The 22476-nt window shown below is 59.1% G+C and overlaps 3 protein-coding genes across 5 annotated transcripts; all 3 read left to right on the forward strand.

The window, feature by feature from the left end:
• Window positions 1–300: 300 nt before the first annotated feature.
• BIN2 (bridging integrator 2) lies at window positions 301–18820 on the forward strand. 2 transcript variants are annotated; one of them, XM_051641416.1, is made up of 12 exons: window positions 301–402; window positions 14567–14647; window positions 14796–14850; window positions 15070–15164; window positions 15335–15430; window positions 15510–15617; window positions 15706–15791; window positions 16358–16433; window positions 17119–17201; window positions 17489–18233; window positions 18416–18496; window positions 18623–18820. In XM_051641416.1, the coding sequence occupies exons 1-12, from the start codon at window positions 325–327 to the stop codon at window positions 18734–18736; spliced, it is 1698 nt and encodes a 565-aa protein (XP_051497376.1). In that variant the 5' UTR covers window positions 301–324; the 3' UTR covers window positions 18737–18820. The 2 variants fall into 2 exon arrangements, with proteins under 2 accessions (XP_051497376.1, XP_051497375.1); XM_051641415.1 differs by lacking the exon at window positions 301–402 and adding an exon at window positions 13384–13499.
• On the forward strand, window positions 10812–12743 carry LOC127395038 (chymotrypsin-like elastase family member 1). The gene is made up of 8 exons (XM_051641444.1): window positions 10812–10851; window positions 10937–11019; window positions 11119–11219; window positions 11500–11625; window positions 11710–11846; window positions 12116–12261; window positions 12345–12494; window positions 12607–12743. The coding sequence occupies exons 1-8, from the start codon at window positions 10812–10814 to the stop codon at window positions 12622–12624; spliced, it is 801 nt and encodes a 266-aa protein (XP_051497404.1). The 3' UTR covers window positions 12625–12743.
• Window positions 18821–19331: 511 nt separating the features above from the next.
• On the forward strand, window positions 19332–22209 carry SMAGP (small cell adhesion glycoprotein). Of its 2 annotated transcripts, none has more exons than XM_051641442.1 (4): window positions 19332–19368; window positions 21597–21669; window positions 21834–21908; window positions 22010–22209. In XM_051641442.1, exons 2-4 carry the CDS (start codon window positions 21639–21641, stop codon window positions 22180–22182), a joined length of 279 nt encoding a protein of 92 aa, XP_051497402.1. In that variant the 5' UTR covers window positions 19332–19368; window positions 21597–21638; the 3' UTR covers window positions 22183–22209. The 2 variants fall into 2 exon arrangements, with proteins under 2 accessions (XP_051497402.1, XP_051497400.1); XM_051641440.1 differs by lacking the exon at window positions 19332–19368 and adding an exon at window positions 20020–20080.
• Window positions 22210–22476: the final 267 nt, after the last annotated feature.

Raw genomic sequence — 22476 nt, forward strand, 5'->3', positions numbered from 1 at the left:
CTAGTTGCTCTCTCACATAAAGAGCAACTCCACCACCTCGCTTCACCGACCGATCTTTCCTAAAAAGCACAGAGCCATCCACAAAAGTTTGGCACAAAAAGCCAAATTCAGCCCCCCAGCCAGACACTCACACAATAATCAAGGGGCAGGTGCTGGTTCCCCATCCCCCCTTGGGCCCACCCACGGCACTGGGGGCACAGGGGAGCCTTTCCGGGGGTGCCGGCTGCTCGGCGGATGCCGGCAGCTGCCTCGCCCCCAACTTCCTCCGCAGCAAACATCAACCCGCAGCGCCCGCGCGGCTGCCAGCAGGAACCGACTGCAGCCATGGCCGAGGGCAGGAGCGGGGGAGCCGGGCTCTTCGCCAAGCAGGTCCAGAAACGCTTCAGCCGGGCGCAGGAGAAGGTACGGCGCCACGCCCGCCACGCCAACCCCAACCAGCCTTCTCCTCGCTTGCTCTGGGATTTCTTCCCACTGTGGTCCTGACAGGGTGGCACAACGGGCACCACTCAGCACCCAAGGGTGCTCGTGGGGTGTTCATTTGGGCGATTCTAGGTCTACATCACCATTGCTCCAAGGGTTTGGGCTTGATGGCATCTCTTCAAAGTCTCCTCTCCAAAGGTGGCATCTTTGGCAGCTGCTGGGTTACAGGGGCACCATGCCCTGCTGGCAGGGGGTCCCTCGGGCTGGCTGGAGATGAGAGTCCCCAGTAGGACCTGGCACACAGATGGTCCCAGGAACACCAGCGTAGCCCACACTGGCCACACTGGATGTGAGGGAGAAGGGCATGGGAAGCAGGCAGAAACCGGGCGATTCTCTGCTGTTTTGGGGTGCATCTCTTTCCCGGGATAGACGTTCAAGGACGGTTTTGCCTGCTTGGCCTGGTCTGGAATACATTGACATGACAAGAGGAAATGACATCAAGTTGTTCCAGGGGAGGTTTAGATGAGATATTAGAAGAAACTTCTTCACGGAAAAGGTAATTAAACACTGGCACAGGCTGCCCAAGGAGGTGGCTGAATCCTCATCCCTGGAGGTGTTCAGAAGTTGTGTCGATGTGATGCTGAGGGACACAGTGTAGCACCAGACTGGGTAGAGTTGGGTTAACAGCTGGACTCGATGATCTTAAAGGTCTTTTCCAACAAAAGCAATTCTGTGGTTGCAGTAAGTAACCCCATTCTGCTGTAACAGGGTGGTGGGGCTGTCCTGGCCCCAGGGACTGACAGGCCTTTAATTCTTGATAAGGGTTTTGTTGGCTCTGTGCTCCATCTCCACAGTCGTCACTTCTGTCAAAGTGAGTCCAGTGGGCGAGCAAGGATCAAAAATCCAGGTACATGTTTCCCCCCGTACCCTAAAGCACCCACGAGCTGCTGTAATTCCTTCCTAGACTGGGACATCTGCCATTGCTCTATCTTACCTCAGGTGTCCAGTGGCATTGCTGCACTACCTACAGTCCACCAAGTACCTCAAAATTTTACTTCTCTGCTTTGTCCTTGACATTTTTCAGGTGGAACTTCTGCTTTATGCAGTGCCTGCTGCTCTGCTGCTGCTTCTCCCACTTTTTCCAGGGAGGTCCCTTCGATTCAAAAATCATCCACACATTGGTATCGTTTCACACCTTGAGAGTGTCAAAGGTCAGCAAGAGCAGCAGGTGAATGTTTATTACCCCGTGGAGCCTTCAAGGTCTGTCCACTGTCCAAGGTGAAAGCAAACATCTCTTTATCCTCCTGCTGCAAATGGACCCTAAAGAACATAACAGAGCCCTGACATCCAGTGCTGCCACGGAGGGGGTGTGGCTGCTTGTAGCATGGCTGATAAAATCACAGTACTGGGCACAGCCATAATATTGGGTCCAGTTGTTTTCTGGACTGGCATGACCACTGAATTGCACAGAGAGTTGGCCCTTGAAATAATGTGCAATTTTTTTTTAGTTTTCTCAGAAATCCCACTTCACGCTGTGGCAGAAATCAGGAAGCAGGGTCTTGGGCTGCTTCATTATGATCTGCTCTGCTCCACTAACCTGGGTCGGAGGAGAAACACCCGCAGGTCAGTTCACCCACTGGATGCACTCCGGGCACATCCCCTCAATATTCAAACAATATTAATGAGATATTAATACAAAGTTCACTCCCTGCAAACCAGGCTCCTGCAATCCTCTCCCCCCCGCCCCAGAAATCCACACAGCAAATAAAATGTCAGGAAAAGGTGAGGTTGGACAGATGCTGCGGGATGTGCTGCCTCCGGCCACCTCGTGCGGGGCATCCCCAGCAGCTTCTGCTGCAACTGACCCCGCTGCCCCTGCCCCGGCCCCGCCACCAGTGCCACGGAGCTGAGACCAACCCGCAACATCGGCCGAAATGTTTCTGGCCGCACGGGAGGAGCCTTTCCCCGGCTGCTTTTCCTGCCTGCAGCGTCCCTGGGAAGGAAAACGTGAGCAGAGAGCTCAGCACCGAGAGCTCAGCACCGAGAGCTCAGCACCGGCTGCAAAGCCCCCCCGGGACCCGCCAAAGCCCCGCGACCGCCCCGGCTTTCCCACTGCCCGCAAACCTCCCGCGGCTGCTCTTTGTGAGCCGCTGCCGCCGGAGCATGGACAAGCTCAGCGGGAGCCATTCACCGGCATCTCCACCTCCTCCTCGGGGTCCCCCCTCCTTTCTTTCGCTTTGCCTTTGCTTTTGATTGCCTTGGCAATGGGGCGGCCCCAGAGCGGAGCCCGGCACCTGCCAGCAACTTCAAGGGCGAGGAGGCTTCGGCTGCTGGAGGAGGAGGGACGAGGCGGTCCCGGGGTCACCGCTCTCAGCGCCGCGGGGATCAAAGCCGGCGGCCGGACCACGCTCCGCTGCCAAGGGCTGCGAGTCGCGGCGGGACCGGGCGGCACCGGCCCCACGGAGGAGGAGGGGGGAAGCAGAGTCAAGGGAAAAAGATGCAGCCGCCCCAGCTTCTGCTCGTATCTGAGCAAAGATGCTCCCGTCCCACCTGTGCCCCGAGCCCTGACGCCTGCGGCGCACAAGCCGCTGCCTCGCAAGGAGGCGAGCAGCAAAAAGCAGCCCCTCCTGGGGAGGAAAATCCCATTTCCAGTTTCTCCACACCTCCCCAAGAGTCACGTTGCCGTGACCACTTTCATGAAGCACGCTCGTTAGCACATTAGTGAGCCCAGGGCAGCACTGGGGCACGCAGGGAGAGGCCACAGGGTAGTGCCCAACAGTGGGGCCACAGCTCCCGAGGGGGCTCCGTCACTGAGCCCCCACCCCAGCCCCTGCCCAGATAAACAAAAAGCAAAACAAAACCTCAAAAATCTCCCCCAAAGGTGTCTGGGCAGGCGTTGCAACGACTTTCAGTGGGAGCTCCCAGCACGCTTGTGCTCTCCCCCACCAGCCCTGCAAACACGCGGTGTCGACGCTGCTCCGTCTCATCCAGCCCGTCCCAAAAATCCCACCCTGGGATGGCGCTCACCCTGCCCTGCTCACCCACCCAGGAAAACAACGCCAAAATTACCCGGAGGCACCCATCGAGTTGGGAAGAGGGGAAAAGAGGGTTTGGTGGGAATTTGGTGGCAGCCAGATCATCTTCCCTGGTGCAGGAGGGAAGAATCTTGGGAGAGGCAGGAACCGAGAGAGGCTGCCCCTGAGAAAGGGGAAGATACATCAAAATCCAAGATAAATCCAAGCAAACCAAGGCCGAGCTGGCGCCGCGGCCGACGTGGCCTCGCGCTCCACGTGGCACTGAGCTGGCGGCCACGACGGCGACGCCGGGAGCAGCCAGGACTGCAGGAAGCCAGCGGTGGGAAGCGGGGAGCAATCCTGCCCCATCCCCACACCCCCCGCCGCCTGCGCTGGGGAAAAGCCGGTTTCCTCGCTGGCTGTGCTGAAAACCCAGGGGTGCTGCCGCGACGTTCAGCTCCTGGTGCCGGGGCTCGGCGGCACAGCCTGGGTCTAGGACCTGGGGGTGCCGGGGGGGGTGAGGGGAAGGGGGGTGCTGCTCAGGAGAAAGGGGGGTCCCATGGGGCTCCCCACCGCCCAGCTGCTGGCCTCGCGCTGGCTGGGATGAGCCCTGGGAGTCCGAGACGGCCTGGGTGGCAGTGCCGCCTCCTGGCGGGGGCTGGGCTGTCCCGCTGGGGGAAAACTGGATCCCCACCCCCCCCTGCCAGCTCAGGGGCTCAGCTCTGGGCAGCACCCGAGGCAAAGGCTTCGAGTGCCTCAGTCTCCTCCTCATCCTCGATCACGACGCTCCCCCCTGCATCTAGTAAAGGATGTTTGTCGCTACTACATCTGCAGCAGCATTTCTTGTTGCATGTAACAGACTCAGCTCCCGTTGGGCTTTGGCCCTTCCCGTTTTCTCCCCGCACCGCCTCCTGACGTCCTCGTCGCCCCCTCGAGGGCCCAGCCCCTCCTGCCGGGGCCCAGAAACTCCCCGTTTTCCCCCGAGTTCTGTACCCGGGCCCCAGGGAGGCAGCAGACTTCCCCAGAGAGCGGTCCGGGCTGCAGACCGGTCGGTGCCGAAGGGCTCTGGGCTTTGGCTCCGCCGGGCCCGGCCCGGGCCGCCCCGCCCGCCGCCATCTTGGCCGGGCCGCGCGCGCTCCCTCGGGGGGGGGGCTGGGCCGCCGCTCCCCGGTCTAGAGCGCCCCCTAGCGGCCCGGCGGAACCCGGCGGGACATGGGGGGAGACATGGGGGGAGATGGGGGGAGATGGGGGGGGAAATGGGGGGGAGGTGGGGGGAGATGGGGGGGAGGTGGGGCGGGAGACAGAGGGAGGAGATGGAGGGGAAATGAGGGGGGGAGATGGGAGGGAGATTGGGGGGAGATGGGAGGGAGATGGGGGGGCAGGTCTGGGGGGAGATGGGGGGGCAGGTCTGGGGGGAGATGGGGGGAGAGATGGGGGGGAGATGGGGAGGGAGATGGAGGGAGGAGATGGGGGGGAAATGAGGGGGGCAGGTCTGGGGGGAGATGGGGGGAGATGGGGGGGAGATGGGGGGCATGTTGGGGGAGAGATGGGGGGGAGATGGAGGGGGGGTTGGTAGGGGAAATGAAGGGGAGAGATGGGGGGAAATGAAGGGGGGAGATGGAGGGGAAATGAAGGGGGGGCTTGGGGGGGGATAGCGAGGAGATGGGGGGGAGATGGGGGGGAGATGGAGGGGGAAATGGGGGGGAGGTGGGGGGGAGATGGGCGGGAGATGGGGGGGAGATGGGTGGGGGGGAGATGGGGGCGCAGCTTTAATCCCACTGCCCAGGGCTCAAGGGCAGGCGGGGAAACCTCTGGAGCTTGTGTTGCTTCCTTCTCCCCCCACCCCAGCAGGGTCTGAGGCTGTTCCACTCGGCTGAGAAAAGAAAAAGTCCGATTACTGGAGGCGGCTGGAATGAAAGAGGGAGGGAGGGGAAGGAGGGGGAGATGCTGGAGCCCCCCGGCCATGAGCAGGTATGTGGAGACACCAAGAGCCACTGCTGGCTTTTAGCATTGCCATTGAAACCGACCCCAAGAGGACAAAAATTAGGAAAAAAACAAAACAAAACACGTGTTTTTCAGCCCTCACTCCATTCGATGCCCTGCCAACACTCTGTGACATCCCACTCCTGCTCCACTTCTATTTCCCTTTGAACTTGGACCCCTCTCGGGAGAGAAAAAAAAATGAATCCGCTCCGTTTTCTGCTGGTATCCGAGCAAAGATGCTCCCAGCCCACCCGTGCCCCTGAGCCCTGACGCCTTCATTGCACAGCAGAACGCGCTGCCATGCGAGGAGGGGAGCAGCAAGGAGCAACCCGTTCTGGGGAGGACAAGCCCATTTCCAGTATCTCCTCGTGTCTCCGAGAGTCTCTTTCCTGCCGCGCTGCTATGACCGCGTTAATGAAGCGCGCTCGTTAGTGTGTTAATAACCCCGGGGGCAGCACCAGGATCAGTGCCCAACAGCGGGGCCGCAGCTTCCCGGGGGGCTCTGGCCACGCAGATTCTCCCCAGTCCCTGCCCAACAAGCAAAAACCAAAATAAAACCCCCAGAAAAGGTGGGGTTTGCAACGAGCTGCGGCGCGAGCTGCCGGTGCGGGACCGAGCCTGGAGGGGCCAGGGGGGGCACCAGGGCCTGGACTGGGGTGCGGGAGACACGGGGGCCACTGGAGACCCCAAACTTTGCTGCTGCTGCTGCTCAAGTTTTGTGCAGCTGCGACTCGCCGAGCCCGATGCGGCGCCGCAGCCGCCCGGCCGGGGGAAGGAGGCTCCCCCGCCAGAGTAAGTGCGTTCCTGTGGGAAACGGAGCTTTTTTGGCTTCCCGGGGTCCCCGCCGGGCTGGATCGCGGGGGACAGGGTGGGAGCGAGCTTTTCATCGCCTTGAACCAGCCCCGTTCCCCGGCACCGAGGGCGGAGGCGGCTGGAGGCAGGTCCTGCCCCTCCGAGTCGCCCGGGGGGTCCCGAGCGTCTGATTTCCCAGGATTTTTGTGTTCTCAGGTTCAACAACCTTGCAGAGCTGAGCGGCAGCGAACCTGGAAAATCTGACGGGAAGCAGAGCCGGTTTGCGTCTCACATCTTCCAAATTGAAATGTACATCCTAGATGGCTTGCAGAGCTTTGGGAATAGGAAATGCAACTTTTCCCAGGTAGAATTTTCAGCAACTGGGACATTTTGGTTGTTTGGAGCCGAGCTCGCAGCAGCTGAGGGGTGGAAAAGCCTGGCTGGGCCCTTCAGTTTTCCCCTGCCTTGGACAGAATCACTTCCCTTTCGTAGTTTCTGTGTAAATTGCAAGAGAACTGGGAGTGCTGCTTTCTTTGCAGTCCTGGGCACACGAGCACGTGGGATCTCCAGGGATCCTGCAGCATCACCTGGCCTGGGCCTCCCTGTCCCACAGCTCGGGGTAACCCTGGCGGCTCCTCGCTGCCCTTGGGTACCACCCAGCCAGGGGTTTCCTCTTGCTTTTCTCCTGCCCAGGTGCAATGGAGATGGAAGAGCTGTTCCTCCAGCTGTGTGAGGAGGTGGCCAGGCTGCAGGACCTGTGCACCAAGCAGGGTGAGCTCCTCCAGAAGCTGATGGCCAGGCAGGGCCCCGTCCTCGGTAAGCAGCGGGGCTGGGGCGGGTGCACTGAAACTGCAGGTCCGGGCTGACCAGTGTCAGTGGAACCTTGGTCCTGCTGCTGGCAAGAAGTTTTCTGCAGCAAGTGGGGTCACGTGAGGGCAGAAATGTGCTCTGCCATCTGTACCAGCTGTCATGGCTTTTTGGCTTCACCTTCTCCATCAAATGCAGGCTAACGTGTCTGTGTTTGCTCAGAGTTGTTTTAAAACTTCCATTTACCAAACCTTGGAACCTTGGGTCAGGGAGGTGATTCTGCCCCTCTACTCTGCTCTGGTGAGATACCACCTGGAGTACCATGTACAGCCCTGAAGCCCTCACCACAGGAGAGACATGGAACTGTTGGAGAGAGTCCAGAGAAGGGTCACAAAGGTGATCAAAGGGCTGGAGCAGCTCTGCTCTGGAGACAGGCTGAGGCAGTTGGGGTGTCCAGCCAGGAGAAGAAGAGGCTCCAGGGAGACCTTAGAGCAGCTTGCAGTCCCTGAAGGGGGTCCAGGAAAGCTGGGGAGGGACTTTTCATCAGAGAGGGCAGTGATAGGATAAGGGGTGATGGTTTTAAACTGAAAGAGGGGAGATTTATGTTAGACATCAGGAAGAAATTCTTCACCATGAGAGCAGGAAGGCACTGGAACAGGTTACCCAGGAAGGCTGGGGCTGCCCCAACCCTGGAGGTGTTGAAGAGCAGGTTGGATGAGTCTTGTGCAGCCTGGTCTGGTAGGAGGGTTCCCTGCTCCTGGCAGGGAAGTTGGAACCTGATGATCTTTAAGGTGCCTTCAAACCTTAAACATTCTATGATTCTATGGTAAGAACCCACAAGGACATGGCACTGGGTAAACTGGGCAAAAGTGCTGAAAGCTTCCGCGAGCACCGTGCCGGCTTCGGCAGCACAGGCTGGGCTTCAAGAACCGAGCTGGGCACGGGCAGAACGCGGAGCGCCGGCTCCGTCCCCGAGGATGGAGCTGCCACAAAAGCCCCTTTCCTCACAGCCGGGCTGGGGGCTGAGTGCCACCCTCCTGGGCTGGGCTGGATGCGGCCAGGGCCGAGCCCTGGCTCCCCGCCAGGTTTTCATTCCTTTTCTTTCCTGAAACCTCGTCCCGCACGGCTCTCGCCTCTGACTCAGAGGGACGGAGGGCGTTCCTCGTGTCCTGGAAAGGACAAGGACCCGGACACAGCACCTGGTACCGGGATCGTGTTTGTACAGTGATAACTAAGCGCCCCGCAAAGCCCAAAGACCAGGCGGCTCCATATCCTGGGACCTCAGAGCCCAGTTCAGCCCCTGCCACTCTTGTCCCCCCTGCAGATAAAAAACGAGGGCACCAAGACCTGCCTGGACGTCGGGGAGAACAACCACGGTGGGAAACCCCTCATCACGTACCCCTGCCACGGGATGGGGGGCAACCAGGTGGGCACTCATCAACCCCCAGCATTTCCCCTCACGCACACCCCCTGCTCATCCTCTGGGGGTGACTGTCTCAGGGCACAGCAGCACAACATCCCCTCTCTGGTCTCACCCCCAGTATTTTGAGTACACGAGCCAGCGGGAGCTGCGGCACAACATTGGGAAGGAGCTCTGCCTGCGGGCGGGCTCGGGCTCGGCCGAGCTGGGGGACTGCCAGTACCGAGGGAAGCCGGGCCGGGTGCCGGCCAGCGAGGAGTGGGACCTGGCACAGGTGAGGAGCCGCATCTCCATCCCGGGAATCACCCAAGGGATGGTGGCACCAGCCTCCCATGGTGATGCTTCTCTGCCCTTCCCCTCGCTCGCATCCTCCCTTCATCCCGCCGGGACTGCTGGGCTGATGCCGTCTTTGTTTTCCGGCAGGACGGGCTGATTAAAAACCCGACCTCTGGGATGTGCTTGACAGCACGCGGGAAGCACCCGGCGCTGGTTCTCTGCGACCGCGCTGACCCCCACCAGCTCTGGTCCTTCACCTAGGCGGGGAGCAGAGCAGCCCGAGCCCCCGGCCACCCCAACTGTGCTCAGGAAACCAGAATCCAAAAAAACTTCTCTTTTTGAATTTAAGAAGCAAAAGCCTTAAATATGCTGCACGTCATGGTTGCCTTGAACTCAGTCCCGTGCCTTTGGAAAGGGGAAGCCTGGAGAGCCGAGTTCGTCCAGCAGAGCCCAAAACCCGTCGGTCACGGAGGCGCCTGCGGATGCTCTTTGGAACCGGCTGCTGCTCCTTCTCCTCCTCCCCAGCTCCAGCCAGAGAGTCGTAAATTCCTATCGGGCATTTAAAACCACAGCTGTGCCGCCCCACACCTGGAAGCTGGGGGCAAACTCCTGCCAGTGATGAGGACAGGTGACTCGTCCCCTGGGAGGGTGGAGCGTGGCTTGTCGTGGCCCGGGGTGGGTGGGGGACCCCCAGCTCTTCTAGGGACCCACCCCTGCCCACCATAGCACGGCATCCAGAATCGTGGCCACCGCGATGGGAGAAGCCTGTCTGTTTGCCTTAGGTACCAGGCTTGATTTGGGGCAGAAATTAGATGTTTACCTTTTTTTAATTATTTTATGAGGACGATTCCTTGGTGTGACGATTCAGCTTGTGCTGATCTGGAGAAAGGCCTTCTCAGGACTGCACGGCTCAAACTCCCTCCACTGTGCTCCTGGGGAGGCTCTACCTGAACCCAGGCATGGGATCTCCTCCCTCTCCTGTTTTATTTCCAAGTCAGACTCCTGTAGCTGCCACTTTTGTTCCATTTCATTTACTGTGAGGACGGAAAACCCCTCCTGGCAGTGGTGTGGAGGTGGGACAATCTGTCTTTGGATACCTGACCTCAAATAAAGAGACGATTTATTTTACGGACATCCTGTCTCTGGCTTCCTCCAAGCTCCCACCCCTCCTCTCTTTTCATTTCCTTCCCTCTTCTGACCTAGAAATTCCCTTTTGCAGCCCAAATGGGGATTCTAAACCACTTTTCCAATGAGACGTCAAATTTGGGATGAAGTGTTGCCAGGGCAGAGGCTTTGCTGCTGTCCTTCACTGTGTTCCCTTCTGCACTGATAAAGCACTTCAGTGCTTATTTGGAGACCATTCTACTCATAAAATCTTGGGCTTTCCATAGAGATAAGAGCAGAAATGCTGCAGGTGGGTTTTTTCTTTCCTTTTTTTTTTTTTCCTGAACTCGGTGAATCGATATTCACCACTATCACAAATGCTGTTTACCCCCAAAACGGCCACAATTTCTTTTCAGAGGAGGGAGGGGGAATAAACCTGTTTTGGCCACAAATCAGGTTTTTATCACACACCATGCTGATGTTTCATTCAAGCTCAGAATGCCCCGTGTAGGTCCCATCCAGTCCCTGCTCCAGAGCCACCTGTCCTGGGTGGGGTTTCCTGGAGGGTGTGAAGGTCTTGCCCTGAATTTGCCTCCATTTCCCCATCCCCGAGGTGAATTACTTCATGTGTGAGACAAGGCTCTTGGAGACATCCTGGAGATAAATGCAATGGCAGAGCCATGTCTGGGGCATCCCTGGGGCTCGAGACCAGGAGAAACTCATGGCAACGCTGCCCGAGATCTGCAGAACATGCAAGAGCAGGGAATTGCCCCCTGGGACTTTGGGCTGCGTGTCCAAAGCTAAGGGAGACATGGAGTGCACCCAGGGGTTTTCAGCCCTGACCTTCAAAGCCATGTGTGTTTTGGAAGAGGCACCAAGGCTGCTCGATACGGCCGTGGCACCTGCTTTTCTTCCCATCCCTCCTTCTCCGTCCCCTTTAAAGCCGCCGGCGGGGCAGCCCCGCTGCAGACAACGCGTCGCCGTGGTCCAGGATGATGCTGCAGCTTGTGCTCCTCGCCGCCCTTGCCCTCTGCGGTGCGTCCTCCGGCGCAGCCCTCGGCCCCCTTCCCTGGGGACGACCCCCGGGCTGTGACTCACAGCCCCAGTCTCTCTCCCACAGGGCGCTGCTCCGAGCAGGACCTCGATGGGATGCAACGGGTGGTCGGTGGGACCGAGGCACGCTCGCACGCCTGGCCCTCCCAGGTGGGTCCTTCTCCGGGTCAGCCAGTGAATCCCGTGGGGGCCTCATCCCCGCGGATCATGCAGGGAGATCCCCCCTGACTCGCTTCTCCCTCTCCCTAGATCTCCCTCCAGTATGCCTCCGGTGGCAACTGGTATCACACCTGCGGAGGGTCCCTCATCGACAGAAATTGGGTGATGACAGCAGCCCATTGCGTGACTCGGTGAGCAGGAGCAGGGACCCCACCCTCCTCTTCTGGAAAAGCTGTTTTCTGCCAAAAACCTTTCCAAGGAGAAATGTTGACTGGCCCAGCCCAAAGAGCAACAGTCCTTGAAGGTCTTTGCTGGTCCTACATTAAGGGTTTACATGGACCACCTCACATGGCCCTCACCCAGACCATGGAGCATCTTCTTCTGGCATGGATCCTTTCCATACCAGCCCACACTTAATAATAATGGTAATAATTTGTGGCTTGAATTTGTGTTTTTTCACCTTTCTGGCAGTCAAATGAACTTCCGTGTCGTGGCTGGTGAACACAACCTCAACGCAAACGATGGCAGCGAGCAGATCTTCGGTGTGAGCAAGATCATTATCCATCCCTACTACAACACCAACAACATCGCTGGCGGGTAAGGCACGTGGAGAGGGAGATGTGGGGGGAGCATGGCTGGGAATGGGGTGTCCCTGCAACATCTTCTCCCTCCTCTCACCAGCTACGACATCGCCCTCCTCCGCCTGTCTGGCTATGCCACCCTGAACAGCTACGTGCAGCTGGCCGTGCTGCCCAGGGAGGGAACCATCCTGCCCAACAACTACCCCTGCTACATCTCAGGATGGGGTCTGACCCGCAGTGAGTGCCCACGGGGCGTCCCGGCCCTCAGTCACCAGCAAATGGGGGAGCATGGGGAGCTGGGGGATCTTCTCAAGCCCGTGGAGATGCCAAGAGGCATCAGACAGGGCTTCTCTCCCAGCAGGGAGATGCCCAAAACGGGGCTGCTTTGGGGGGGACCCTCGGCGGCCACTGGCTCTGCTCGGCTCGGGGTGGGTTGCCGTGTTTCTGGCCGCGGGTCTCGCGGGTCTTTGCCTGCGCAGCATTAACGGGCACTCGGTTGTGTGCAGCCAACGGGCAGCTCTCCAGCGTCCTGATGCAGGCCTACCTGCCCGTGGTGGACTACCAGATCTGCTCCAGCCCCTCCTACTGGGGCTCCACAGTCAGGAGCACCATGGTCTGTGCCGGTGGTGACGGCGTCCGCTCTGGCTGCCAGGTACAGCCGCATTTCCTGCTTTCCCCCCGCATCCCCCGGTGCCCCCGCTCCTCCCATCTCACCCAGGTTCCTTGCTCCCACAGGGCGATTCGGGCGGTCCCCTCCACTGCGCAGTGAACGGGGAGTACCAGGTCCACGGCGTCACCAGCTTCGTCTCCAGTCAGGGCTGCAACATCAAGAACAAACCCACCGTCTTCACCCGCGTCTCCAACTACATCTCCTGGATTTATAACGTAAGGCCGTGGGGGCTGGGGTGGCTGGGGGCTGAGACCTGGTGCAATCATTGCATCCACGCACCAGCTCTTTCCCAGCTGGGCTCAACCCTTGCCTTTCATCTCCTTCCAGGTGATGGCCCAGAACTGAGCAGCAGCAGGAGAAGCGTCCTGTCCCCAGCTTGGGCGATGGACCTCATCTTCCCGTTTGGTTTAGGTCGGGGGGCTTTCAAACCCACAGTTGGAGTCAATAAAATCTGTTCCTCTCTCTGTGCTGGTGGATGCTTTGCCCCACAGCCTCACAATCCTTTCTCCCCCAACTCTCCGCGTCCTTTTCCCTTCCCATCTTCCAGGGTGTCCCTCTGGCCACATCCCTCCTCTTCCCTTGCTTTGGAAACAGCGGCAGTGAAAAGCAACGGGCTCCAGGATTTGGGGGCAGCCCGAAAGTTCTTGGGATAATGGAAAAGAGCGAAATGCTGCAAATCCCCTTCATGGGCTGCAACGCAGCTCCTCATGGATGGGGGGATACACAGGGACTCAGGGGATCCAGTCGGGATTTTCCCCTGCTGCTAAGCTCCATTTCCCTTCCAAGAGCAACCTCCTTTGCAACAAGAGACGTTGGGTTTGGTGCCTGTTACCACCTCGCCCGGGGCCGCATCCTGGAGAGCCGACTGTGCCACGCCCAGCACAGGGATAAAATACCAGCACCAAAATTGCACAAGAAGCCAAATTCAATCCCCAAGCCAGACACTCACACAATAATTAAGGGGCAGGTGCTGGTTCCCCATCCCCCCTTGGGCCCACCCACAGCACTGGGGGCACAGGGGAGCCTTTCCGGGGGTGCCGGCTGCTCGGCGGATGCCGGCAGCTGCCTCGCCCCCAACTTCCTCCGCAGCAAACATCAACCCGCAGCGCCCGCGCGGCTGCCAGCAGGAACCGACTGCAGCCATGGCCGAGGGCAGGAGCGGGGGAGCCGGGCTCTTCGCCAAGCAGGTCCAGAAACGCTTCAGCCGGGCGCAGGAGAAGGTACGGCGCCACGCCCGCCACGCCAACCCCAGCCAGCCTTCTCCTCGCTTGCTCTGGGATTTCTTCCCACTGTGGTCCTGACAGGGTGGCACAACGGGCACCACTCAGCACCCGAGGGTGCTCGTGGGGTGTTCATTTGGGCGATTCTAGGTCTACATCACCATTGCTCCAAGGGTTTGGGCTTGATGGCATCTCTCCAAAGCCACCCACACTGCTTTGGCAGCTGCTGGGTTACGGGGGCACCATGCCCTGCTGGCAGGGGGTCCCTCGGGCTGGCTGGAGATGAGAGTCCCCAGCAGGACCTGGCACACAGATGGTCCCAGGAACACCAGCGTAGCCCACACTGGCCACACTGGATGTGAGGGAGAAGAGCACCGGAAGCAGGCAGAAACGGGGTGGCTCTTGGCTGTTTTGCGGCTGTTCGGGGGCATCTCTTTCCCTTTCTCTGCCTCCAAAATCCAGCAGTGACATCTGGGGGCGATGCAAAGGCTTCTCCCACCAAACCCATCTTCTCCCGGGTTTCCTGTCTGGGCCTCAGAGCTAAATTCAGCTCCCCTGTGGCTGTATCAGCCAGGGCCAGGCTCCATCCTTGTCATGCTCTTCCTGGACACCCCAAAGCTCCCTCCGGTGCGGCCATGGCCTCGCTGTGCTCCTGCACTGGTGGTTCTGGGGACAGCCTTTGGCTGCAGACCATCCTCATCCCCAGCACAGTGTCTCCAGTGCCTCTTGAGGCAACACCCAGGGTTTCGCCTGCACAGAGTCAGGTGCAGGATGTTCTGGTGTGCATAGGGCTGCACCTGCGGGGTTTGACATGGTACGGTGATACGTTAGCACCCAAAAAGTCCCTGTTTTCTTCTAAAAAATAAAAGCACCAAGGGAGGTGCCAAAATTTTGCATCCCCCATCCATGTCCTTGCTCGGCATTGGCTTTGCTGGATCCTCAGCATCACCCTGAGAGGAGCTTTCCCCGGGGCAGACCCTGCTCCTGGCCAGCAGGTCGAGCCCCGTGGGCAGTGCCGCGCTCAGGGCCGGCAGCTTTTCCCATGTCTCCATCTCTCTCCATCCCAGGTTTTGCAAAAATTGGGCAAAACGGTGGAAACCAAAGACGAGCAGTTTGAGCAGAGCGCGTACAACTTCCAGCTGCAGCAGGTTGCACCAGGGAGCAGGGGTGGGGGTGGACGGGGACACCCCAACACCACCACTTGGCCCCCTGTCTCCTGGGGGCCCACCATCCTGTGGAAATCCCCGTGATCCCAGGCACGACCCTGACCTGTCCTGTCACCGTGTTGCTTTGCAGAACGAAGGCAATAAACTCTACAAAGATCTCAAGGGTTTCCTGGGGGCGGTGAGAGGTATGTTCCCTGTCTCTGTAAATGTGCAGAGAAAACTCCATGGGCACCACGGAGGAGCTGGGAGAGGGCTGAGCATCACTGTGCTTTCTCACCCAGAAAGATAATTTGTTCCTTTTTTAAAAAGACAATAATACTAAATAATTAATAATTTAAAATATAAGACATGCTGACAGATAATCGTGTATGCTAATGCATAACATTTCTGCACCGCCCTGGCAGTGATGCATGAGAGCTCCCGGAAAGTGGCTGAGACGCTGCAGGAGATTTACAGCCCTGACTGGGATGGTCACGAGGAGCTAAAAGCCATCGCAGCTGTGAGCCCCTTGACGTGCCCCTGCTGTCCCCAGGGGTCCCCTTCGAGCATCAGCAGGGCTGGCGAGTTGAGCCAGGGGTGTCCCTGTGGATGCAGCCCAGCACGTATGACCGGAGGGGAGGGGAGAGGGTGGGAATCGGGGCGTTACACCCAGATTTTTCCTCCCCACAGAGCAATGACCTCCTGTGGGATGACTACGAGGCGAAGCTGGCCGACCAAGCCCTGCGGCTGATGGAGAACTACCTGGCTCAGTTTGGGGACTTTAAGGTGCACCCTGTACACGGGGGGGGGGGTGAGGGGGGCACGGCACTGGACCCTGGCTCACTTTGCCCCCCACCCCGTGCAGGAGCGCATCGCCAAGAGGGGCCGTAAGCTGGTAGACTACGACAGCACCCGGCATCACCTGGAAGCTCTGCAAAGTGCCAAGAAAAAGGACGAGGCAAAAATCGCCAAGGTTGAGCCTCCCGTGGGACTCCCCCTGTGCAGCCCCCGTGCCCCAGCCGTGCCAGCAAAGCCACGGGCCCCCCCTTCCCTCCCCACAGGCTGAGGAAGAGTTTAATAAAGCCCAAGCGGTGTTTGAAGACCTGAACAGGGACCTCCGGGAGGAGCTGCCGGTTCTGTATGGCAGGTACTAGGGGTGTCGTAGGGGCTGGGGGACATGACGGGCTGGGGAGTGTGGGTGGCCCTGAGGGATGGTCCTGCCCAGAAGCTGGTGGCAACCACAGTCCCCCCAGCTTGCAAAGGGTGAAGGAGAAGGCTGCCCCTTCCCATCCCCTTCAGGGTCCCCTTGAGAAAGCATCCTCTGAGAAAAAGGTCCCAAAGAACGGGTCACTGAGCCCCGGGACAGGCGCTGGGTGCAGACGCTGGTGGGTGGGAGCTCTTTTCCCTTCTGTGGCAGGGGTGAAGTGGGGTTTTCTCCACGGTGGAGACACAATGGTGGCCCCGGGAGACCTTGGCCACAGATGGCTGTGGCAGCCAGGAGGCTGCAGCACCGCTGAAGTGACGCAGCCCCAGGGACAGATGTCCAGGGCCGCTTTGTCCACACCCTGAGGGTTTATTCACCATTTCCCACGGTGACCCCAGGGGCTGGGAGCTCCCTGGCTGGGTGCTTAGCACCCAGAACCGCATGGGAACCCCCAGGTCAGCACCCCTGAGCCACCCCAGGTACCTCCCACCCTGATTTCCCTCCTGCAGCCGCATCGCCTGCTACGTGACCATCTTCCAGAACATCTCCAACCTCCGTGATGTCTTCTACAAGGAGATGAGCAAGGTGAGGGCAAAGGCAGCACCCCACAACACCTCTCCCCTCACCCCCCAGCAGTCTTGCAGCCATCCCCAGGTGCTCTGCCTGTGCCAGTGCCACCCACCCACTTCAAACCCTCACTGCTCTTAGTTTAATTTAATAATTTGCAGCAGCTTGAGGATTGCCCTCGAGGAGGGCAACGAAGCTGGTGAAGGGCCTAGAGAATCAATCTGATGAAGAACACTTAAAGGAGCTGGGAATGTTTAGTTTGAGGAAGAGGAGGCTGAGGGGAGACCTCATCAGTCTCTACAACTACCTGAAAGGTCATTGTAGAGAGGTTGGTGCTGGTCTCTTCTCACAGGTAATTAGTGACAGAGCAGGAGGGAAGGGCTTCAAGCTGTGACAGGGCAGGTTCAGACTGGACATGATGGACAAGTTTTCTCAGCAAGAGTGGTCAGACACTGGAACAGGCTGCCCAGGGAGGTGGTGGAGTCACCATCCCTGGGTGTGTTTAAGGGTTGTTTGGATGTGGTGTTGGTGGAGATGGGTTAGGGGAGAACTTTGTAGAGCAGGGATGATGGTCGGACCCGGTGATCCCAAGGGGCTTTTCCAACCTGAATAGTTCTATGATTCTGTGATGTTTATGGTGCTGCTGGGTGATGGGTGGCACCAGGGTGGTCACCTAGGATGCATTTCTCTCCCCCCCTTGCAGCTCAACCGTGACCTCTACGAGGTGATGAGCAAACTGGACAAGCAGCACTCCAGCAAAGTCTTCATTGTTAAAGGCATCTCCAGGTAAAGAAGTGAGTGAGGTTCAGCAAGGTGGGGGGGTCCAAGTGGCCAAATTGCTCCCCCACCCCAGTGGGTGAGTGTCGCAGCCCCCAGTGCTGGGATGAGCGAGCAGCTCCCGACGCAGGGTTCAGGGTGCTGGGTTAATAATTTGGGGTCATTTACCAATCCCACTGGCTGAGGAAACATCACCTGCAAGCTGAGGTGGTGACACCGTGGTGCCGTGTGTCCCCAAGGGTAACACTTGTGGGACATGCTGGAGTTGGGCTTAACTCCCTCTGTCCTCCCCACAGCAACCGGCGCTCTCTGGTCATCTCCTCACCCGTGAGCCCCCCAGCCATGTTCCCCTGCCCAGGGAAGGCGCCAGACTGGCCGCCCACGGAGGAGGCAGAGGTGACAGCAGGGTCCCCTGGGGTGGGCAGCAGTGCCGCCGACACCGTTGCCAGCAGGGAGCTGGATGCCACCATCCCCAGCCCGCCACCGGCTTCACCTGCCAGCGCCGGGTCCCTGTCAGAGACGGCGTCGGTGTCCAGCGAGGAGGCCCTGGAGCCTGATCCCAGCGCCGAAGCTCCGTCCCACGGGCAGGGGACACGGGTGGCAGCCGTGGAGCCGGGCACCCGCTGCCCCGGGGCTGGTCTGCAGCTGGCAGGGGCTGCTGGCGGGGAGCAGCAGGGGGCCGAGGCCATCGCTGCCTCCCTGGCCTCCCTGATTCTCTCCAAGGCGATTGCCCAGGCCACCAAAACTGCGCCTCTGGAGCTGGAAGAGCCCACGGCTGGGCTGGGGGACAGCGAAGCTGCGGCTGCCACCGGGGATGCCCACCAGCCGGACGGCACGGCCACCAGCAGGGAGGGTCAGGAACCATCCCCAGCCCCGGCTGTCCCCCAGGATGCCCCCAGCCCCACAGAAGAGTCGTTGGTGTGTCCGTCCCGGGGCGGGGGGCTGGAGCTACCCCAGCTCAGCAGGGCTGCGGGCGAGCTGAGCGACTCTGAGGAGAGCGTGGAGGTGGTGGACATGGAGCCAAAGGTGGCCAAAATTCAGGTGAGGAAGTTCTGGTGGCAGGAGGGGACCATACAGCACGGTGTGGGTAGCAGGGAGGGGGATGCCCAGCCTGCTGGGGGCCCCAACCCTTGCTGGGGGGCATCCTGTGAGGATGTGGGGACACAGGACTGGGGGTGTCCATGGGACAAATCCAGCCCCGTGTGACACTGCTCTGCTGGCAGATGGTGCTGGACCTCACCCCTGATGTGGCATCAAGTGGCTGCCCTGGGGACAGCAGTTCCCCCTCCAGCTCCACAGCCGAGGTGGGTGCAGCAGTGCCAGGGGGACAGACACTGACCTGACCCCCCGGCCAGACTCGATCCTCCCTGGGTCCCATTTAATGGAAATGCAAAGTCTCCAGCTCAGAGTCACCTCTATGTCTCTCCCAGGAGCAAGGCTGTCCTGGGACGCCGGAGCAGAACACAAAACAGGACATGAGCCAGGACCCCCCACCAGCAGCAAAGTCTTCCCAGGACCCCACTGAGACCCTCACCTCCCTGTGAGCTCAGCACCTGGAGCAGGGAACAGGAGTTTTCTGGTGCCACAGGCAAATCATGTTGTTTCATCGAGGCTGTAACGCGCTTCCCACCCCCCATCCCATCTGGAATAAAGGTTGTGAGAGGAGAGTGAAAAAAAATCCTGCAAAAGCCCATCACTGGGAGGGAGGGCACGAGCACCTGAACCTGCAGGTTTAGGGCAACCCAATAGGGTGCAGGAGGGATTTGTCACCCTTCCCCAGCACCCAACTGCTGTGACTCAGGAAAAAGGCGTCGAGCCGGTTTTGCTGGCTCTGGAAAAATGTGCTGCCAGGCAAAAAACGAGAAAAAAGAAAGAGAAACCAAACAGATTTTAGTCGGGTCCCCACCCCCCACCCTCCATGCTGCAAAATTCCCCCACGTTGAAGCAAAACCCCAAGGGCAGTGGCTGCCTGGGTGCAAGAGCTGCTGTGGCTGCCCCGATGCCCCGGTGATGGGCTGGCTCAGCCAGCGAGGGGTTAACAGAGGGGGTAGCTTTGGGGTTGCACCAGAGCTGCCGCCAGACTGGAAAGGTGAGGCAGGAAAAGGGCAACGCCTTGGGATCCAGCTCCAGCTTCACATGGTGCCGGCAGCCGCTCTCCCCAGCACAGTGGGCGCAGGTGAGAGCTGGGGTGGGAGGACGTGGCTCCTGGGGTGACCCCCCCCCAAATTCCCACTGCCCCGGGGGGGCTGGGAGGGGTTTGGCTCCATGGGGCACATGGATTTGTGGAGGCAACAGAGTCGTGCCACAAAGGATGCCAAAGCACAGGTGGTTGTGGGGAGAAGGCTCTTGGCCGGGTGTTTTCCAGTCAGATCTCAGGCAGGAAGGGGAAAGGCTGGATCCTGCCACGGGGAGAGGCAGGAAAGCAGAGAGCCCAGTGGGAAAGCTGGAACAGAGAGAACAAAACAGGGGATCCATCCCAGAGGGAGGAGGAGCGGGGCAGAGCAGGCTGTGGGGAGGCTTTGCTCATCCTGTCCTCCATCTGCCAGGGATGGGAATGGGAATGGGAATGGGAATGGGAATGGGAATGGGAACGGGAACAGGGGGCTGAGCATCCCTGGCAGCAGGCTGCACTCGGTGGAGTTTTTAGGAGCAAAACTGCAGGGCAGGAAGGGTTTCACTGTGGCTACAGCTCTTGAGCAACTTGGTCTAAGAGCAAGAATGAGGAAGATGAGGGGTTGTTGCGTTTTTTACAACCCCTGGGTCACTTTAAAAACCACATGGAGATCCGTAGGGATCCAGCATGCTGGGGATGAGTCACCCCCACCCCGTCAGCCCCCGGCACAGCCGCTGTGGACACCGGAGTCTCCTCTGGATCCTGGCCTGACGAGGTAACCCTGGCACTGCAAAACACCCCGTGGCTTTCCCTGCCGTGGAGCACAGGGCTGCTTCCCACTTAATTTTGGCAAGTTCCTTCCCGGGATCCCAAGGCAGGAGTGGTGAGGGGGCACTGGGTAGAGCATCCCTCCCTGGGGATGCAGCTCAGGGAGCTTCGCCTTCATGAGCACTGATGTTTTGATGCTGAAGCCTCTTTCCCTCAGCTGCAATTTGGTGTAAACCTGTGGTGGGTTCCAGGACTCAATTTTGTTGGTGCTGTGGGTGCGGAACTGGTTTGTGTTTCCCACTGGCAATGACAAATTCTTCCCAAGCATTCCCTTTCCCCTGCCTTGCACCAGCTGCTTTCCATGAAGCAGCACCCTCTCTTCTCCTTTAAATCCTAATCTTATGGTTTGGGGGAAATTTTACCCATTTTTTTAATCCGAAACCACCCAAGCATCCACTGCTGCTCCATGGGAAGGCTGTAGTTGGCTTTGGGAAGTGTGGGTAGCTTCCCAACGCCCCGACATCACTCCTGGAGGAGCCCAATGAGCTTTAAAGCAAAGCTGAGTTTAAAGCAAGGCTGTGTTTAAAGCTAAATGAGGTTAAAGCAAAGCAGGTTTAAAGCAAAACCGGGTTCAATGAGTCAGCAGTTTGTGCCAGCCTAAGCTTGGGCCTGGGGGGACAGTGTTGTGCTCACGGGGAGCTGCTGGAGACTTGGAATCCTAGTCCCTGGCCGGGGAGGTGTGTCCCACAACACCCCATGCACACTGCTGGGAAGGGTGGAAATTGTTTCCTAAAATTCCTGTGACTCTGTGAGCCGGGAGCTTTGCGCTCTGGCTGCTCTCAGCAGCAAGACCTGCTGTTGGGAGGGATGTTTTGCAAACACCCGACAGAGCTTTGACCCACAAGGGCACTGGGGGAAAAGCAGGGCAAGGCAGGATCTTGAGAGATTCATCCTGCTCTCCAAAACCCAGGAGGTCGTGGGCAGGGGTTTGCAGCCCCCCAGCCCCATGAGGTGCCTCCTGGCAGCGCGGCCGCGCTCCCGGCTCCCACCCTGGTTCAACTTCTTCTTTAAAAATTAAATTAAATTAAAATATCATTTTATTTGCTCCTGACATCTAGTGGCACGTCTCTGCGGAGCTGCTGAGTCACTCGGGCCCCAGAGCTGCTGCAGAGGGTTTTGGGGGTGACAGGGCTGTCCCCCTGCCCCGGGCGCTGGATCAGCTGCTGCTGCTCCCGCTGCTCTTTGCAGGTGAAACTTTACGGCTGCAGCATCGACCTCAGCCCCTGAGCGGGGGATGTGCAAGGATTTACAGGCAATTTGAAGCTCCTGAAATCTGAAAGGCAATTGCAGAGCCCATGGCCGCTTTTTCCTGGTTTTTCCTGGTTTCTCCCTGCTCTCTCTGGCCCTCCCCAGCGCTCTCCTCACTGTGATTAGCACTGGGCGCTGCCGGCACCCCCTCCTCACCGCTCGGCCCTTCAGGGTGTTCCGTGTGAATTTCTCACTCTTATTCCTCTTTTTGATAGTTCTGAAGGAACCCAGACCTTGCCCTGGAAGGCGCTGATGCGATGGAAGGAGGTCAGCCCCCTCGGACTGCAGGTGAGCACCCGGGACAGCTTCCCAAGGCTGGTCATGCTGAACAATCCTTGCCAAGACCTTGCCCGGGGCCACCACATGCCCTGGCCAGCTGAGCCTGGCTCAGAGCTGGGCTGGGACCAGCCACACTCACCTTCTCCTCTCTCTCTTCCTGGTGCCTGATGAAGAGCTGACAACCCCTCTGCTGAAGAAGGCTCACACCCCACCTCTCCATGAAGATGCCAACACTGTGGTCATTGCAGGTAGGGGCTCTCCTTGCTGGATCCACCCCATTCACTGAGGACAGGCTGGTACCAACTACTGGGAGCTAAACCCTGCTCCTCTCTCTGTCTTCTCTCACTAGTTGTCATCACCCTGGTGTTCCTCACCTTGCTCACAGTCCTGGTTGTGATCATCTTCTACCTGTACAGAAACAAAGGCAGCTACCTCACCTATGAGCAGCCGGCAGCAGAGACCGACATGTCGATGCAGATGGAGGAGGCTCCATCCAAAGAGAAGGAAGAGTATTTTATCTGAGCCAGCAGGACCCTCACACACCACCTGGTGCACTCAGGTCGACAGAGCCTAAACCTCCTGGAGTTGGGAACCTACAAGCTGCTTTTTTTTTCTTTCCTTTTTTCTCCTTAATTTATTAAGCCAACCATGGAAGAAAAACTGAAGAGGTGTGTGTCAGAGGTTTAAGGCCCGTCGCTGCCTGGAGCAGACCCTGGGCAGGGTGTAGGGGAGCAGGCAGGGCCCCCCAGGGCTGCCCGAGCCCCCTGCCCCCTCCCCCTCCTCCCTCCAGTGCTTTCCAATACAGCCCAGTGACAA

Source organism: Apus apus, chromosome 28 (assembly GCF_020740795.1).
Source record: "Apus apus isolate bApuApu2 chromosome 28, bApuApu2.pri.cur, whole genome shotgun sequence".
NCBI classification, from domain to species: Eukaryota; Metazoa; Chordata; class Aves; order Apodiformes; family Apodidae; genus Apus; species Apus apus.

Bases quoted from the DNA above. Each gene is read 5' to 3' on its own strand.
- LOC127395038 (XM_051641444.1), top strand. From the start codon at position 10,812: ATGCTGCAGCTTGTGCTCCTCGCCGCCCTTGCCCTCTGCG. The intron at 10,852-10,936 runs GTGCGTCCTCCG...TCTCTCCCACAG, and splicing joins CGCCGCCCTTGCCCTCTGCG to GGCGCTGCTCCGAGCAGGAC. The intron at 12,262-12,344 runs GTACAGCCGCAT...TTGCTCCCACAG, and splicing joins GCGTCCGCTCTGGCTGCCAG to GGCGATTCGGGCGGTCCCCT.
- BIN2 (XM_051641416.1), top strand. From the start codon at position 325: ATGGCCGAGGGCAGGAGCGGGGGAGCCGGGCTCTTCGCCAAGCAGGTC. The intron at 15,792-16,357 runs GTACTAGGGGTG...TCCCTCCTGCAG, and splicing joins CTGCCGGTTCTGTATGGCAG to CCGCATCGCCTGCTACGTGA. The intron at 18,234-18,415 runs GTGAGGAAGTTC...CTCTGCTGGCAG, and splicing joins CAAAGGTGGCCAAAATTCAG to ATGGTGCTGGACCTCACCCC.
- SMAGP (XM_051641442.1), top strand. From the start codon at position 21,639: ATGGAAGGAGGTCAGCCCCCTCGGACTGCAG. The intron at 21,670-21,833 runs GTGAGCACCCGG...TGCCTGATGAAG, and splicing joins TCAGCCCCCTCGGACTGCAG to AGCTGACAACCCCTCTGCTG. The intron at 21,909-22,009 runs GTAGGGGCTCTC...TTCTCTCACTAG, and splicing joins CAACACTGTGGTCATTGCAG to TTGTCATCACCCTGGTGTTC.